The sequence below is a fragment of the Equus quagga genome, chromosome 12 (assembly GCF_021613505.1).
Source record: "Equus quagga isolate Etosha38 chromosome 12, UCLA_HA_Equagga_1.0, whole genome shotgun sequence".
NCBI lineage: Eukaryota > Metazoa > Chordata > Mammalia > Perissodactyla > Equidae > Equus > Equus quagga.
The window spans coordinates 80157638-80176326 of NC_060278.1; the positions used below are offsets into that span (position 1 = coordinate 80157638).

General features: G+C 47.4%; 1 protein-coding gene across 8 annotated transcripts in view; it reads left to right on the forward strand.

Moving 5' to 3' along the window:
* Positions 1–18689, forward strand: part of SLC23A2 (solute carrier family 23 member 2) — a 128397-nt gene that overhangs the window by 69282 nt on the left and 40426 nt on the right. For all 8 annotated transcript variants that reach the window (XM_046679713.1, XM_046679709.1, XM_046679708.1 and 5 more), the window contains 2 exons: positions 2875–2991; positions 5187–5344. In XM_046679713.1, the coding sequence (XP_046535669.1) occupies positions 2875–2991; positions 5187–5344 (275 nt within the window). The remainder of the gene's footprint in view (positions 1–2874; positions 2992–5186; positions 5345–18689) is intronic.

Genomic DNA, 18689 nt, shown 5'->3' on the forward strand with positions numbered 1-18689 from the left:
CACTAATCTTTGAAGGACCAGTAATTTCTCTGTTCTTTAGATTATTTCAGACCATACAATAAGATGGAAAAGTCTCTTCAAAATGACATTATCACACTATTACTGTCATCTTTTAAAGAAACCTTGCTGTTGGAGGTTTTTGCTTTTGCAGTTTTGTAAAGTGGTTCGTATTGCTCATGCAGTGATCACTGAGTGTGGTGCCACAGTTTGCAGTGACCAGACACGTTCCTTCTGTCTCAGGGAGGGGCAGTGCGGCATTCTTCTCAGAGGGTTAATTGATCCCCTTGACCACGCGGTTCCCTACTCCGTCGTCTTGATACCTTGCGTGGACATTTACATTAGTTCCATTTCTGAGCTGTAGAACCGCCTTCATTACCAAGAAAGATTTGTGTGTGTGTATATGCATAGACATCTTAATCTTAGCCTGCTAGACCTGAAAGAGGACAGCTGCAAAGTCTTTTCATTTCTGTTTATCTGTTTTATAGTTAAAACTAATTATTTCGGATCATTAGAATAATATTGCTTATAATCTTATTCTAACCAGTTGTACTAATCTATTAATTGTAGTTTTACTTTACTCTTTTTTCAGCTATTTCTTTGCTACTGTGTGAGCAGTAACCTTTCCCCCCGTGAGATCATAGATAACGTGATGGTGTGGAATTGGCCTTTGTACAGAGAGTCCAGTATCCATAGTTACCTCATGTCAGCAGAATGGTCAGCTGAGTTCAGGGCATTCCCAAGATGTGAGCCGGAAGTTCCCAAGTCAAGTTCAGTGATTTGCTAGAAGGACTCACAGAATTCAGAAAAGCTGTTGTACTCATAGTTGCAGCTTATTTCAGAGAAAGGATACAAATTAAAATCAGTGGAAAAAGGAGCATGGGGCAGGGTCCAGGAGACACCAGCACAAGCTTCCAGTTGTCCTCTCCCAGTGGAGTCGTGTGGGCAGCACTTAATTTTCCCAAAAATGATGTGTGACAGCCCTCAAGGAATGTTGCCAACCAGGGAAGCTCACTGGAGCCCTGGTGTCCAGGGTTTTATTGGGGATCAGTCATGTGGGTATGCTGACCATCTGTGTGGCTTTAGCCTCCAGCCCCTCCAGAGTCAGACTGATACCATGCAACCCAAGACCCCCACCTTAGAGTGCATCATTAGCATGAACTATTGGGGCAGCCCAAGGCTTCAGGTAAACAAATACATTCTTAAGAGGTAAGATATTCCAGGAGCTCAGAGCTTATCTACCAGGTGCCAGATAAGGGCCAAACCTTTGTTTGAAATGTGCAGGGTTTGGACACCCCAGACTCGCTGAGTTAATCCTTTGCTACACATCACCACGTATCGAATTCCTCACACACGTGTACTTTCTTTACCACCCCTACCAACAAATTTTTAAAAGACACACATAATCCATTTTAACCCATTCAACATGGCAAATCTGCCGATATCATTGTTTAAATGGAAGAAAAAGTTCTCTCTGAAAGGTCATGTTCAGTTCACATTTGGATTAGATCGGATGTCGACTTACAACAGACATGTACCTTCAAGTGAGCCTTAGGTGAGCCTGAATTACATCACTTCCTTTGTTCAAGGGTATTTGGCCCCCAAATCTCTGTTGTCCTGTGCATGGAAAATTGAGTGACAAACACATGGAGTCAGTATCTTTCCATGTACCAAATCCACTGGACAAGAGGACATGAATTGGGCTGGATATTGTCAAGGCTCAGAATGTCGTCATCTTTATCTTTTTTGAGGAACATCTTTTTTTTTTTCTCCTGAGGAAGATTGTCCCTGAGCTAACATCTGTGCCCATCTCCCTCTGCTTTATGTGTGGGACGCCTCCCACAGCATGGCTTCACAAGTGGTTTGTAGGTCTGCGCCTGGGATCCGAACTGGTGAATGCCGGGCCCCTGAAGCAGAACACACAAACTGCTGCGCCACTGAACCGGCCAGAGGAACGTCTTTTGATTTTATTTCCTGTTAGGCACTTTGTTAGGTTATAAAAGACAAAAAAAGAGATGTACATCTCAGATTTCAAGAAATTGTTCTTAGGGTTTATAGAAGCCAGAGCAGTTTTGAGGGTATGTGGGGGAAGTTGGAGTTACCTTGAGTTTTCTGTTTCCCTCAGATACTGGAGGAGTTCTGAAGCGATGCTGAAGCTGAAGTTACTGGAAATGTTTAGACTATAACCTAAAGTGTCTGGTCTGTGAAGATTTTGGCATAAAAAGCTTGAACATTTAACGTTTAAAAAAAATCTTCAGTAATAGGGGGAAAAAGCAGGAAAAAAATAGTCCCCTAAACTATAAATACATTTTTAGTCTATTTTGTGAAGAAAATTTGACTCATTGTATCTGCACGCTTTTGACTCTTTCTCTCTTGGTCACCGTTGTGTCTGAGCAGTGGTGTTTTGATGGAAGGGTGTGGGCCTTTGTTTTCAGGTACAAGGACCTTTTCTTCTTGCAGGGAGGGGACGGGTAGGGGGGCAGATTAATGCTGTTTGAGAGCAGTTAGCATTTTGTATCATTTCTTTATTCGGGGCACCCCCCAAGGACTGCTCATGCCAAGGTATCACTTTGTGGTTTCAACCTGGGTGCTTTCCTCTCCACACAGGAGGTCCCCAGGCTCAGGGAGAAGCTCTAAGCAAGCTGGGTGCTCTTGGGATGAGTCGATGGCAAGGGACACTGAACCCCAAACCCTGAGGACGACTGCCGCTGAGCGAGTGTGCTTGAGTGTTGGGGCAAAGTAGCCAAGGCTTAATTTTACAGGAGAGTAGCAGCCACTTGATCAAGTTATTTTTCAGTAACAGTGGCCTGTTCTGAGCTGAGCGAACTTCAGTCCTTGCTTTTATTAAACAATTCCTCGTCTCCCCCTCGCGCACAGAGCTCTCTCGCGGAGACCTTGGATAGCACTGGCAGTCTAGACCCCCAGAGATCGGACATGATTTACACCATAGAAGACGTTCCTCCCTGGTACCTGTGCATATTTCTGGGGTTGCAGGTAAGGTGATTCCTTTAGGGTGTACCCACCAGCACATGTTTGAATTGCCTGTCTGGATTTTTTAAGATTTCAATTTTGATTTTTATTAATCGATGACTTTATTATGAATTACTCTTTTAAGAATGATGAATGGGAATTGTTAACATCAATTTCATAATCGTGAAAGGAAGAAAAGAACAGGAGGAGTAAGTTAACCAGGGAATGAAAGAAGGAAAATGTTCGGGGAGTAAACCAGAGAAGTGACATGGCAGGAAGGAGAAAAGATTGTAGAGATATAGACAGAGGGGAGGATGGAGGGAGGAGGAAAGAAGGAGTAGAGAAAAGAATTAGTGTTCACCTCCCATTCCTAGGTCAGCAATCCACGATCATGGTCAGCCCTGCCATGAAGTACAGGTGACACCGAAGTGCCACACCGGTCAGGACACACATGGGAGGTTTCAGTCTCATTTTTAAAGGAAGGCAAACTTTGCTGTGGTAGTTGTCTGCTGCAGCTTCTAGTGGAGGGGAGGGAAGGGTGGACAGGCTGGGCCACTGGCTGGGGGTTGCTGCCCTGGCCTGTGTTTGCCCTGGTTGTTTTAGCTTGGACCTTCTTCTGAGGTCTCACATTCCATTCTTCCATTTTTCTATTCTCAAGTTTGAATGATCAGTTCAACCTGAGGTATTTCAGATACTGAGGAGATTAGTCTCATTGCCCAGACAGGTTTATTCACTTGAAGATGGGGCTGTACCTGCCAACAGCTGATACTTTGGTCCAGTTTCCAGTGCCCTCACCCTTTCTTAGGTGTCAAAGCACTTGGCTAACCTGGACTGAAAGGAGTCTCATAAAGGAGGAGTGGCAGCCAAAGGAGCTGAGTGGTCTTGGTGAATAATTTACCTTGACCTGAGCATCCCAAACTAGCATCAGGAAACTTGCTTTTTGAAATGTTTGTATTATAGGTGTTTCTAGAAGTCTTCCTTGGTCAAATCGGATTGGGAAATTCTGCAAGCATCATGCCCTTCTTTTTTTCTGAGGAAGATTAGCCCTGAGCTTACTGCTGCCATCCTCCTCTTTTCACTGAGGAAGACTGGCCCTGAGCTAACATCCATGCCCATCTTCCTCTACTTTATATGTGGGACGCCTACCACAGCATGGCATGCCGAGCGGTGCCATGTCTGCATCCGGGATCCGAACCGGTGAACCCCGGGCCACTGAAGTGGAATGTGCGCACTTAACTGCTGCGCCACCGGGCCAGCCCCGCATCATGCCCTTCTAGATGATACACAGTGCCCTTGAGCTTGTGAGCAGCTCTGAGAAGTCCTGGATGGAAGTGTTGTGTTCCCCATGTGAAACACCTATTAGGGTTAATTGGGCTTCATGGACTGCAAGCCACACATTTTGGTAAACATGAGCAGAAATGGGGAACTGTTGAGAAGAAAAGTAGGAAGTTTGCAGAGCAGAGGTAGAAACTGAACCAGCAGCCTCTGGGAGGAAGGGAAGTGAGCACTAGTGCTGGGAACATCCTGCCAAGGCTGCCAGGAGTCGGGGAGGGGCCCAAGGGAAGAGTGGGGCGGACTCTTTCTAGAGGATTCCTGCAGCTTCTATATGCCCTGAACTCTTCCCTGAGTGTCAAACAGTGCCAGACCGAAGAACAAGGTGGGAAACACCCTGAAAGAATTTTAAAAACCTGAAAGAATTAAAAAAAGAAAAGAATATAGATATAAAATTCTACATAAAATATTAGCAAATCAAAGTCCAGAAGAAAAATATAGCATGACTAACCTAGGATTTGTTTCAAGAATGGTTCAGTACAACACAATTTAAGTGAACAGATTAGAGGAGAAAGACCTCTGACTTTGGCAATCAATGCTGAAAAAGCGTGTAAAAAAAGGAAAGATTCCCAGTAAGAATTATGTAGTAAAACATCACCAGTGCTTATATTAAGTACTTTCTTTGTGCTGCTCTGGAGTCATGCGAGTAATAAGACAAATGAGTAATAAGACATGAAAATGAAATGAAAGAAATGAATGAAAAGGAGAAAGGCTGAGACAGAAATATGATTTGGCATATGATATGAGCATGTACCTAAAAAACCGTAGGGATTCTTCACGTGGGCTATTTTTTAAAAACAACGGGGGAGGGCAAAGTAAGGATAAAATAAGAAAAATAAATGAGGAAGGGTTTACTCTTTCTCCCTCCGTTTCCCTGTCGCCCACAGCACTACCTGACATGCTTCAGTGGCACAATTGCGGTGCCCTTCCTGCTCGCCGACGCCATGTGCGTGGGCTACGACCAGTGGGCCACCAGCCAGCTCATCGGGACCATTTTCTTCTGTGTGGGAATCACAACATTGCTGCAGACAACGTTTGGATGCAGGTGAGATTGGGGTACTAAACTGGGATGCTGAAGCCCTATAAGGCATTGAACAATGTCTAGGTTCACCTAGGACTGCTTGGAAGGACTGGCTAAAGTTGGGGGGAGTGTCCTAGTGGCCGTTGCCCCCCCGCCCCACCATATTTCTTGGTGGTGGTACCACTTCCCACCCAGTTGTGCCAGCTGGAAACTCAGAATGATAGCTCCTTCCGTCCCACCAGCTGGTAGGGCAGGTTCTTTCTCCAGTACCCCCTACCCACCCTCATTCCTTTAGTTCAGGCCTGGACTGTTCTACTAGGTTGCCAGTTGGTTTCCCTGCCTCCAGGGCTACTCTCCTCGCCTGGCTCTGTGGCTCTGTGCACTGCCCCCGTGCCGTCCTTCTAACATTCGCATCTTCCTTGGTGCTGCCAGGCTGCAGCCCCACTCTCTTTAAAAACCAGGATGTACCCACCCTTTAGGCTTCTCCCTTGCTCTCTGTCCCATCACCCTTCCAGCTTCCTCTGAGCCCTGCCCTCCCCTTCCCCGCATTCACGCTGGATGAGCTCCTCCCCAAGTCTGCCCTGCTGTTTCTCCTTCCTGTGCGTGTGCTCCCCAGCAGCTGGTAAACCCTGTGCATCCTTCCAGTCCAGCTTGTCCTCTCCCCTTTGTGAAGCATCCCTGACTCCCCAAAGCCTCCGTGTTCTCGCCTCTGAATTCCCACACATGCGTCTTGTGTACATTCTCTAATGTGGCTCTTATTCCAGTTTCTCCTCTTTTATTTGCGTCTTTCCCCCTGGATCCTGCTCCCCTCCTGATGCCAGGGGTCCAGCTGGTTCACCTTCGCATCCCCAGCCCCCATCTTCAGTGGGTGTGGAGCTGGCATAGGAGGGAAGAGAACCATCCTTTCCTGCTCCTCCTGCAGGCTTGCTTTGTCCTCTCCCAACCTCTTGTGCCCTCTTCACAGTGCAGCCTCTTCCTTTACCCTGGGGCTCTGCTCAAGGGGAGGAGCCTGGGGGGCCAGGACTGTGCTCAGTGGGAGGGCAGCAGGGTAAGCTTGCAGGTTCTGTCTCCTGCTCCATTAGAGACAATCTGCTAGGGAAGTGGGTGCAGAGGCAAAGGGCAGAGAAGGCAGCTTGGGAATCATGGATATTCCAGTGAGTCAAGGTCTTCAGGGACATCGAGACAGTTGCCCCCATTTGCGGGGACGGGAGAATATGGGAGAACAGTGAGCAGGTTAGGGATTCTGGTTGGCAGCACAGGCAGCATCCTGGGAAGTGAGGTGACAGCTCCTTGCAGGTCTGCTGATGGAAGGCTGTGGGGCTAGCCAGCTCTCGGAGTTCTCAAAACCCCAGCCCCTGCAGGATGGCCTGCAGCCACCAGGCTGAGCAGATCCCTTACCTTGGAATGGGATTGCGGGGGGTCTCCTTAGGGGACCCCTGAGGGGAGGGGCAGGGTGTCATAGACCTGCTAGGGGAAGGAGATGTGTTCTGGGCGTTCCAGGAGGGCTTGATTCATTTTCTTAGAGCCAGGTAGTTGGATTTGGCTGGCATCATCTTTCATTATTTTGAAATGGCATTCAAGGTTCTGTATTTCAAGGCCAGGATAGATTAAAAAGTTTTGTTGGCTGACTTGGGGGCCTTACCTTGTACATAGGGCACTGGTTTTTCCTAAACAGCTGACTCGTCACGGGGCTGGTAGCACAAACCATCTGTAACTGGGCAGTGCCTGTAGTCGGGAATTGTTGGCTGACTTGAAGGGGGGAATGAAAGCTGTCTTCTTGTGGTGCAGTGTGTACCGCGTGCAGCGCTGCCCTGCTCTCATGCGGAGGAGGCTGGCACTGCCCCACAGATGGACCTGGGAGGGCTGGGCACAGTTGCCTAATGGTGACACAGTAGGGAGGGCTTGGGGAACTTTCGGTGAGTGCTTTTGGTTATAGGACACCCTCCTACCTATCGTTGGGGCACAGGAGACCTAAACAGAGTGGCTTGGGTCAGTGCAGTTTGCCTCTCCCTCCCGCTCCAAAGGAGCAGTTGAGCTGAGAAGGAACAGGAAAGGGAGTTGACACGCCTGCTGGGATGGCTCAGGCCCCAAGATACAGCCCTGCAGCATGCATGCGCGTGCATACATTCGTGCATGCACGTACACGCGCGTGTGTCTGCGCTCTGCCCAGGAGGCTCGAGAGCAGCTTTCCTTGCTGTTTTGTGGCAGATGTCAGGGAAACCCCACCTATGTCTTTGGGTGGTGTGAGAAGCAGTGGGTCCCACCTTCAGCGTGGTGTGGCCAGCTGCTTAGCTGTCAGTTGGGAGGCGGGTGTCATGTCTGCTAACCCTGTTATTAGTGAATATGTGCTGCTGGGGTTTGGTGCGGTTTTGTCTTAGGACATGGGTTTTTCTGTGGCTGTTGGGGTGTGAGATGGTGTCCATACTCTTAACCTGGGAAAAGAGGAAGAGAAAAACACTGACTCAGTCCCACAGATACTTAGTGAACCCTCTCTGTGTAAGGTGCTGGGTGACTGGGCCTGACCATGGCGGTGATGACGCAAATCCGTGCCCCACAGCATAAAGGGTGGCATCGGGGCTTTGCAGTAATGTCCTGCTGGGGACTTAAAGGGACAGTCACAGAGGAGGTGGTAGCATGTGAGATGGGTCTTGAAGACTCAGTTGGCTCTGTAGCTCTCGGCCAGGAGCGTTGAAGGAGCATTTTCCATCCTGGGAAGTGTGGGGGCAAAGGCAGGAAATCATGGCCTAGTGAGTGACTTCCCTGACCAGAGCCTAGAGGTCAGGCTGTGGGCCAGACTCCAGGACTGGGTATTACTGAGGTCCGTGTGAGTGATGAGTTTGGCTCTAGCCCACATTCTGGAGGGCCCTTCCTGCTTTTGATCCTTAGACGGAAAGAGCAGAAGCCTGGGGTGTGCCATGTTTGCCTTGATTAAAGAATCTTTATGACTGAGTGAATTGAAGCAGCTGCCTTTGGGCTGAGGCGGAGTGAGGGAGCGCCCCACCCACCATGACATCTGCCCCGCCCACACTCCTGGCCCCTGGCGCCAGCGCACACGCTTACCTCTTGCTCTGCTCCTCTTTTGCTAACAGTACTTCTTCCTTCCTGAGATCCTTGCTTCCAGCTCCTGTCCAGTAGCTAACAGTGAGAAGGCCCTCAGTGGCATGGTTTCCAGCTCCTCCAAAGCCTCAAGCTGTTCTTGACCCCTTCTTTTCACTGTTTGTCCAGTGTATATTGGAGGGCCAGCTGTGCGAAGGTGAACCCAGATGGTGAGGTGGGTGGGGCATTTCCCTCCTTGCCTGGCTGCTCACCACCTCTGGGGCTTGTTGCTGCACCTGTGGATTCCTGTGTCCCATCTCCCCCATACCCTGCATCTCTCTGTTGTTCACCCCTTTCTGTTAGAGTTCTGACTCCTCTTTCCCCATTTGTCCTCTCCTTCCGCTGTGCCTGAAGAGGCAGGGCTCCCTTGTCCAGCTGAATCACCTCTCATGCCCTTGGCTGCAGGTTTCCTGTGGGTTTTGTGAGAGAAGAGCAGAAATCCCAAGAGTGGCAAATATCCCACTACACCACGCCCGCCCCCTCCTCCTTGATATTTGTAGCAGGGCAAGGTGGGCAGTCAGGCCGCAGTTGAGTGAGGACCCACCTCTGGTACTCACACACCCAGCACTTACTCAGGATGGGGTTGGGGGTCTAGTCCAGCGGGCTCACAAAAGTCGGTGCTGTTCAGAGCTGGCCGCATTGCCGGTGCTAGTTAAAATCAAGTTGTGGGATATTTTACTGATAACCTGTAATCCCATGGGCAGTCAGAACCTACAGTTCCCAGGGTAAAGCGTTAGCTGTCAGCATGTGGCAGACGATGGTTTCTCCTGCCTTCACTCACGGGGGAGCGGACCGAGCAAGCCTGAGGAGTTAGAGGGACCTGCACAGCATCACGACCTTGGACAGATGACCTCTCCAGCTCTCAGTTTCCTTTTGTGACAATGAGAGGAGGCTCTTCCTAGGCTGTCCTGTGGACATTTTGCCATGATTGTGTTTCTGTAGATTATTATAAGCTTCCTAAAATACATTTGGCAAGTTGTCGAGTATGAGTAAGAGAAGAGCCTTTTAGTTCTGCTAGATGCTAAATGGACCCTCATCCTAGGCTGTGAATGATCCTCTGATCAGACTTGTGCATGGACTTCCTGCTCACAGCAGGGTCAAACAGATGAAGCAGTTGGGGCAGAGGGTGTGGAAGGCTGGGATGATGCAGGAGGCAGGGGCCGATGCAGCCGAGAGTGGGGTTCGTTCCCAGTGTCCCAGCCTTGAGGAGTGCGGTGGACCTGCACGTGGTGTTTTTGCAGTTTGGCACTCCTTTCCTTAGGCTTAGAGCAGCAGCGGGAGAAGGTTTTCATGTTCAGTTTTCCTGATTTCTAGGACAGATTTTCAGACTTTTCCAACTGAGTGGTTTACTGTGTTGTGTCTGAGTTCTCTACGTTTCTTTAGGTATTTGCCTACCACCTGCTGAGTACTCAGTGCTCCATCACACTGATGCAGTGGGTACGGGGGCCTAAAGACCAGCCCTGCCTTTGAGGAGGGGGCCCTTTATTCGGAGGCAGCTAAGACGACTGCTGGTCTAGAGCAGAGGCAGGAAGAGCGTGAGCATCCCGACCTGTGGGCTGTGGCCAGGTCGTCCCTCCTCTTTTCACATGGGCACCCTGGTGAAGGGGGGCACTCTGTTCCTGGAAACCTGTTTCTTCCATGAAAATAACCAAAATTAATAGGGAAACAGTGAAGGCAAAACAGACCGTATGCCTTTGCAAACCTGAGCACAAGCTTAGAAGGCCAGCGTTAAGATGTCACCTGGTAAACACTCTTGGGGGTGTGTTTTTCATGGGCTGGGCTAGCTGAGGCCACACAAACCATGTCTGATGCAGCGTGTGCTGCAGACCCTCCTTCCTTCTCTGCGCATCTCCCCTGGCATGAAAGTGGTTTCCTTCCTCCAGGGACCATGATAGTTTTGAAATGGAAGTCACGGCTCTCAGCTCCAGTTGTGTGACGTCTGTGGCTTTAGGGCTTCCCAGAGCCTCTGCCTGCTGGGGGTGGGCGGTTTCTGCAATGGCTGCTTCTTCCACCTTCCTCCTCCCCACCCTGCCTTTCCTTCTTCCTCCTCCCCTTTGACCTTGATCCCCTGCACTTTGCTTTCAATGGGGTCTTCATTGCCAAGTTCCCATGAGTGAGGTTTCAACTGTTCTCCTCATTCTGGCTGATTTGTGATGTTAATCCCAGCTACTCCTTGGGCTTGTTCCAGGAATTAGTACAAAAATTTTAAAATCCTGAGAGATCAGGGCAGAGTTGTTCAGACTCCCCCCGACCCTGATGTTGGCCGCCTGACCAGTCACACCTCCCTGGCTGCAGGGAGAACTCCTTAGCTGATGCCTTATCTTGGCTATTGCTGCCTTTTCCAACAGAGACCAAGTCTTGCCAGCAGCTCTGAGCTTCCCAGAGTCCCTGCCCCTGCCTCTGCCTCTAGGTGTCAATGCAGAGCTGGGGGTGAAGGACGGCCCTCTGGGACCCTGCCCCTTGCCTGCCACGCTGGCCTTCCGCAGCCTTCCCTGAGGTGTGGCAGGCACTGTGTTTGTGGGGCTACCTCCAGCCCTTTGCTCCAGACACCTCTTGGAAGCATCACTGTGAGCTCCCCATCAAGAGACAAGACTGTAGATGGGGTGCGCCCCTCCACCCCACCCCCAGAGGAATCACTCCTGGCCATCACAGCTGGCTGTACCCAGACAGAACCTGTCTTTGCTGAGAAAAAATAGAATTTTGGCTAAGAGAGTCACTAGCTGGTGCAGCAACCTGATTGTCTGCCCTGAGGAGAGAGCGCCCTGGCTTCCATCCCTGGGTTCTGGGGGCCTGCACGTGGTGTGTGCTCACTGAGTATGGGGCGCTGAGGTTCCAGGATACTTCCAGGTCTCAAGTCCTGGTCTTTGAACTCTTAACTATTGATAAAACTTAGAAGAATGGCGGGATGCAGTGATTAGACTGGGGTGGGGGACACTGGGAATTCCCCCCCACACGCATTCTGTTTCTGCATGTGTATTTGTTTGGAGTGTTGTGCAGTTTTTTGAACCAGTTGAAAGTGAAGTTGCAGACAGCATGCCAGCTCCCTGCTAAATACTCGCCTAGGTTTGAGGGTCTCCTGTGTAACCATTTAGCTCTCTGAGAAAGTTGAGTCATTCTGTCATATCCTCTAATGTGCAATCTGTATGTAATCCCCCAATTTGTCTCTAAAACATCTTTTGTAGCTGTTCTCTCCACCTCCCAGAACTGGATCCAGTTAAGTGCATGTGGTTAATTTGTTTGTTGTGTCTCTTTGGTCTCTGTTAGACAATCCTCGCCTTTTCCCTCCAGATCATTGCCTTATTAAAGAGTCCAGGCCAGTTGTCCTGTCGAGCGTCCCGTGGTCCGAATTTGTCTGATTGTGTCCTTGTGGTTGTATTTGATTTGTTCCACAATGCCCTTAATTGTTGTAAACTGGGAGATAGGGCCAGAGGCATGGTTGATTCAGGGTGAACGTTTTTGCCAAAATTACTGTGTAGGTGACAGCAAGCCCTTCATATTCTGTCATGTTAAGAAGGCACATAAAAGTAGGTTGTAGGGTTTTTTCCCCAAAAATAAAAAAATTATTGTCCATTTAACTCAAAAAATTTTAGATAGTACATTCAAGAGATGGGGGCCAGTGAGAACCTGGAGGTAGTGACCTCGGAGGAGGGAGCTTTGCCTCAATCCCCTACAGCTGCATCGAGAGGCTGTGGCCTCAGAGGTGGCATCAGTGCCATTCCACCATTTACCAGCCATGTGACTTTGGGCAAGCTGCCTGGTCTCTCACAGCCCCCTCCCCTTGTCTGTAAACTGGTAATAATGATGAAATTGTTAGTGAGCAACGCTTGACACCTGTCCGCACTTGCCTGTTGGCTCTCATTATTTTAGTGATCCTTCTGGAAGGAAAGGCGGTGGCTAGGTGCGAATGAGGCAGAGGGGAGTGCAGTGGGCAAGGGCTGGACGCCTGCAGGAGCGGCATGTCCTTGGTGAGTGTAGCAGGTGGTTGGGTGTGCTCCTCGGCCACACTGCCGTGAGGTTTGCTCCTTCAACTCTGGATTTTCTGGGTGGTCTCCCTCCTTCAGTAATCATGCTCTTTCTCTGTTTGCTAATATTTCTCATGCTCCAGGGGACGAGGAGACTGACTGAACCCTCTTAGTATGTGTGTGTAGGGTTAGTGCATTTAGTTCTCCACGATCTTTTTTCTTTGACCGTCACCTTGCGCTTGCCCTGCACACTCCCATATGCTCTGAATGGCTCATCCTCTTCCCTTTTCTCCTTCCTTTTTGGGCAGGTGACTGCCCTGGCATAGCTGGACGGGGATAGAGCAGCACCCAGGAGTAGGGGCTAGAGCTTCTCGCCGGCTACCAGGACGGAAGTTCTTCTCTCTCCTTTTTTAAAAAGTTTTATGTTTTTTGTAACTATTTGCCATAACTCTACTATTTTAAGGAAGATGCTGTTATTCTCCACCCATTTCCTCTCCCAGAAAGACATTTCATAAACATAATTTTTAAAAAAAAAAAATTTTTTTTTTCTGCTTTATCTCCCCAAAACCCCCCTGTACACAGTTGCATATCTTAGTTGCATGCCCTTCTAGTTGTGGGATGTGGGACGCCTCCTCACGTGTCCTGACGAGGGGTGCCATGTCCGCGCCCAGGATCTGAACCCTGGGCCGCCACAGCGGAGCGTGCGAACTTAACCACTCGGCCACGGAGCCGGCCCCTAAACATAATTTTTTTTAACTCTTATCTATCGAGGGGTAATTGATACACGGTAAAATTTACTCTTTCGCATGTGCAGTGGGATGAGTTTTTCCCATGTCTGTAGTCCCATAACCACCACAACCAACAGATAGAAGAGTGCCGCACCTCAGAGTTCCCTTCTGCCTCTTTGTGGCTGGCTAGATCTTGAAGTAATAAAAGTGTCTTAGACTCATAAACCCTTGATCTGCAGTAGTTGATAGTATTGTGCTTGAAAAGGAGGTTATCAAAATTGTATCCGCCCGGCCCTCCTCTGTTCCTGTGCTCTCTGGGGAGGAAGCTCCTGCTGTGAGCTGTGGGTGGGGGAGGAGCTGCTGGCTGCTTCCCACCAAGGTTCTCCAGAAGTCCCTCTCGTTGGAAGTGTTGACCAAAATAGTTCATGTAATCTTGGTATTTATCGGTAGGACCAGAATAACGTGAACTTGAAGATGAAGGTTACACTTGCTGTTACTTTGAATTTGAGTTTTCTTAGAATTAACTTAAAATGGATTAGAGAGCCAAATGTAAGAATGATGAAAATATATAAATATTAGAATAAACAAGGATGAATTCCTTTATAACCTAGAAGTAGGGAAAGATTTAAACTAGGACTCACTCTCCAGAAACAATAAAAGGATGTGATGATTTGATGACATTAAATATAAAAAACTTTTTAAACTTTGCATTGTGAAAATATATCATAAACAAAAATGACAAACTGGAGAAAATATTTATAACATATTACAAAGTGTAATATTTCTAATATAAAAAAGCTCTGAAAAATCAAAATTAAAAAATACCAAAAAACATATGGAAAAAGGGGCAAAAGACATGAACAGACAGTTCACAAAAAAGTTATATAATGGTCCTTCACCTTATGAAAGGATCATCAAATTGACTTTTTAATAAGAGACATGCAAACTCAAGCTACCCTGAGATACCGTTTCTGACCTTTGTCAGATTGACAAAAAATAAAAATTTTGACAAGTCACTCTGATGGCAAGTCTGTGGAAGAGCAGATATTCTTACACATTGCTGTATGGGCAAAAAATAGTTCAAGCCTTTGAAGAGGAGTTTTACAGTACAGTCATGTGCTGCATAACGACGTTTCAGCCAACGATGGACTGCATATATCATGGTGGTCCCGTGAAATTAGTACCGTAGAGCCTAAATGTGTGGCAGGCGGTACCATCTAGATTTGTGTAAGTTCACTCTGTAATGTTCACACAATGATGAAATCACCTAATGATGCATTTCTCAGAATATATCTGCATTGTTAAGTGATGCGTGACTGTATCTAGAGTACATGTGCATTTACCATTTGATCCAGCAGCTCCAATTCTAGAAATTTACTCTCCTACAAATGCAAAATAATATGCAAAAAATTATTTATTGCTATACAGTTCGTAATGACAAAATATTTAACATGACTTAAATGCCCATCTATAGGAGACTGGCTGTTTCTGTACATCATACAATGAAATCCTATGCAGCCCTGAGGAAGAATGAGAAATTGCTCTACGAACTGGTATAGAGTGAGTTCTAGGATATATTGAAAAAGCAATTTACAAAAAAGTACATATATGTGTGTGTGCATACATATATGAAGAAATAAAGATTAGTTCATTAACTATAGTGGGTAAGTGGGAATGGGGTGGAGGGGATAGGGATGGGAGCAAGACTTTCCTGGTGTCTCTCTTCATATAGGTTGATTTGTAAACTGTATAAATGTTCAACATATTCAAAACATAAAATCTCTAAGGATGAAGAAAAGCAAACGTAAGATTGAATACACACAGAAACAAGTGAACGTAACCTTATGTCAAACTGATAACCATGCAGAGAAAATAATTCAGTACTTAGAACATAGTACTTTGCACACCCTGAATGGGATATATTCTAACGACAAAAAAAAAATACAGAGAAATCTTAGACTTAGTAGTCTTAGTCTTGTTAGTAGTGACATTGGTGTAATTCTGGAACTGTGTTGTACGATGTTATAGGATAGAACAAATGAATAAGTATGTTGCTGATGTTGGAAATCAGGATGCTCAATGTAGGAGAAGGAGAGATAAGAATATGGGCAGAAAGAAGGTAATTCAGGGTATTGGATTGAACTGGAGGTGTCATTATGACCCCATGATTCAAAAAAGAATTGTATCTCTGTTCACTAACTAAATGCCACCCCAGTAACAACGAGGCCACCTAGTGTTCAGATCTTGGTTTCTAAATACCGTTCTCCGTTAGAATGAACCAGGGCTCCGTTAGAATGACGAAAATATCTAAAACTAATAGCAACAAATGTTGGAGAGGTTGCGGAGAAAAAGGAACCCTCATACACTGCTGGTGGGAATGCAAACTGGTGCAGCCACTATGGAAAACAGTATGGAGATTCCTCAAAAAATTAAAAATAGAACTACCATACGATCCAGCCATCCCACTGGTGGGTATTTATCCAAAGAACTTGAAGTCAGCAATCCCAAAAGTCCTATGCACCCCAATGTTTATTGCAGCACTGTTTTACAATAGCCAAGACGTGGAAGCAACCTAAGTGTCCAGCAACAGATGAATGGATAAAGAAGATGTGGTATATATATATACAATGGAATACTACTCAGCTGCAAAACAGAACAAAATCATTCCATTTGCAGTAACATGGATGGACCTTGAGAGAATTATGTTAAGTGAAATAAGCCAGCGAGAGAAAGATAATCTGTGTATGACTCCACTCATATGAGGAATTTAAAATTATGGACTAAGAACAGTTTAGTGGATACCAGGGGAAAGGTGGGGTGGGAGGTGGGCACAAAGGGTGAAATGGTGCACCTACAACATGACTGACAAACATTAATGTACAGCTGAAATTTCACAAGATTGTAACCTATCAATAACTCAATAATAATAATAAAAAAAACCAATGCTGCAATGAAAAAAAAATAAAGAATGAACCAGGGCTCCTTGGAGAAGTGGTGGGCTCCAGGGCTGGGCCTGAGAACAGTACAAATTGAGCCTGGAGCATCTTGTGCCAGAAAGCAGGGAACTGCTTGAAGAATGAGGAGGAGAGGGGGGTGTTATGTCAAAAAGAATGGGAACCTACTTGAACAGGCTGCTTTGGGCAGATTTGAGACAATTTAATTATTAAAAAGAATAGTCATGGTAATGAATTATAAAACTGAATAAAAATGGAATCCATGAGTTCACTGATGTTCAAAAAAGAAAAAGAGATAAGGTTGGACAGAAAGAAAAGCTCTTCTTTACAAAAGGATGCTAATTAATAAAAATGGATGAAATGATAAAGTTGAAAAATTATAATTTTTAAGCCCACTGTGTAAGAATGTTAATAAGCTAGTGGGAATATAATATTCGCCCTGGAGCCAACCACAAGATGAGTGGGGTCACTGAAGCAGGTGGAGCCATGCCATACCTGCCTGTTGGCATGCCTTCTGAGAATACTTTTGGGGTTAAGGTCAGCTTTCCCAGTTCCCCCAAAGTGATGGTGTCAGAGCAAGGTCCTTCAACTTTCCTCTTGCCTGCGGGAAGAATGCAGGGCATTTGCTGTCTGGTGCCCTCTGACCTTCACCACATCAGCTCCCTGCACTCCCACCCACAGTAAGGTGTCTGCAGCTTTCCGAGCATTCCTGGGTCTGTTGTGTGGCTCTCCTCTTGTACCTGCTCTTCTCTCTGCCTGGACTACTCATAACCCCTAGCATATGTGTGAAATGCTTCTCATCTGTTAGCGTAAGTGACTGTTCCTACACACTTCTCTGGGATCTCACACTGTCCTCATCAGTGCCCTTCAGGTGTAGCCATGATTAGTGTCTCTTTCACACAGCAGAAACCACTCAAGGGCCCCAGAGCAGTTTTTTCCATCGTTGTAGCTGCTTATAATTGTGCCCGTGTCTAGCAGATGCTCAAGAAATGGTTACCAAGTGACCCAAACGATAATCCCTTCATCTGGCAGAAGGACTGCCAGTCTTTGCTGTGCCTGATGCCTCAGCCTCCCCTAGAAGTCATTGTTGAGGATGCAGATTCGAGGACCCCACTTGCAATTTGGATGAACTAGGACTAGGCGGGATGTGGACATCTCCATTTTTAACCAGCATCCCTAGGGAATAGGGACAGCTTCCTGGTGACTAGGCGGGTGACTTGCAGAAATCATGGCCAGAAAGTCCTAAGTTGTAGCGGAGCACATTACACATTTAACAGGGAGATCATGAGATATTTCCTGCAAGAGATTTTATTTTCTCTATGCCATGAATGATGAATAAAAATTGAATATTCAGTGAGTTGATGACGAAGAGAAGAGATAAGCAAAGGCTCAGAGGCAAGGACTGCGTGGGTGGAGGGGAGGTGTGTGAAGGGGGTGCTGAGGGAAGAGGCTGGGGAATGGGGTTAGGGTCACCTGGGTACCGAGGAGGAAATGGGGCTCCTCCAGCAGGGTTCTGAGCAAAGTGAAGGACTTGGGTGGGCTGGTCAGGTTCTTCTGCCGTCCTGGGGCTCGAGCCTGACGCAGGAATGTGTCGCCACAAAGGTGCCTGTCTGCTCAGCTTTTCTCTTACATTAGAGACATTCTTCTGCAAAAATTCACCACCTCCTCACATATGTAAGATATGCTTTCCCTGTAGACAAAGTTGGCAAACGTTTTCTGTAGGGAGACAAGCAGTAAATATGTTAGGCTCTGTTTGTGACTGCTCGACTCTACTGTCACAGCATGAAAGCAGCTGCAGGTGACGTGTAAGTAAGTGAGGGTGGCCATGTCCTGGTAAAACTGCTCAGAAACAGGTGGTCTGCCAGATTTGGCTCGTGGGCTGGTTTCCCAGCCCCTGGTGGAAAGAAAGGCACGGTTTAATTTGTTTCCTTACCTGTCGTCAGCACACGATAAAGAGCAGAGAGTCTTGTCTGCTTGGGGAGGCCGGGGCCTGAGGTTTGGGTGATGGTGTGAGTGAGGCGCCGAGGGAAGAGCCCTGCGATTGACCAGCGTCATGCTGGGCAAGTGCCTGAAGAAGCCACTTTATCAGATGAGGATATCAAGTGCTTTACCATCCTCACTCTTTTTCTTGGAAAATTGGCTTTGTTGATTGTGATTCAGGCAAGCTCTCGCCTAAGGAAGTCATGTGCTCTTGTTGCAACTTGCCCTAAGAATATTCCAGTTATGCTAGTGATTTATGCCGCTGGGTATGGAGACCACACTTGATGCTGGGTCCTTACTGCTGTACAGCCGCTGCTTGTCCCTCAGCCCGTACTGCTTGTGGCAGGCCCTGTGCACGGCTGAACGGTCAACACGTAAGCTGGCATGTGCAGCCTTTTCCAGACCATCTTGGGCAGCTTTGTCTGGGGCAGCACTTGTGGGAATTTTCTATTAGCACCCACTTTCAAAGGAACCCGGGGTCCTGGTGGCGTGAAAATGAGTGAGTGCTTTGCAGCAGTGCTCTCAGGGCCGGTGGTCAGGGTTAAGCCAGAAAATCCTTGCCCTGAAACATGCCCAGGCGATGGTCAGGTGAAAACTGAGGGCAAGAACAGTTTGTGTCACTGGGAGTGGCTCTCAGAGCCGGTCTTCA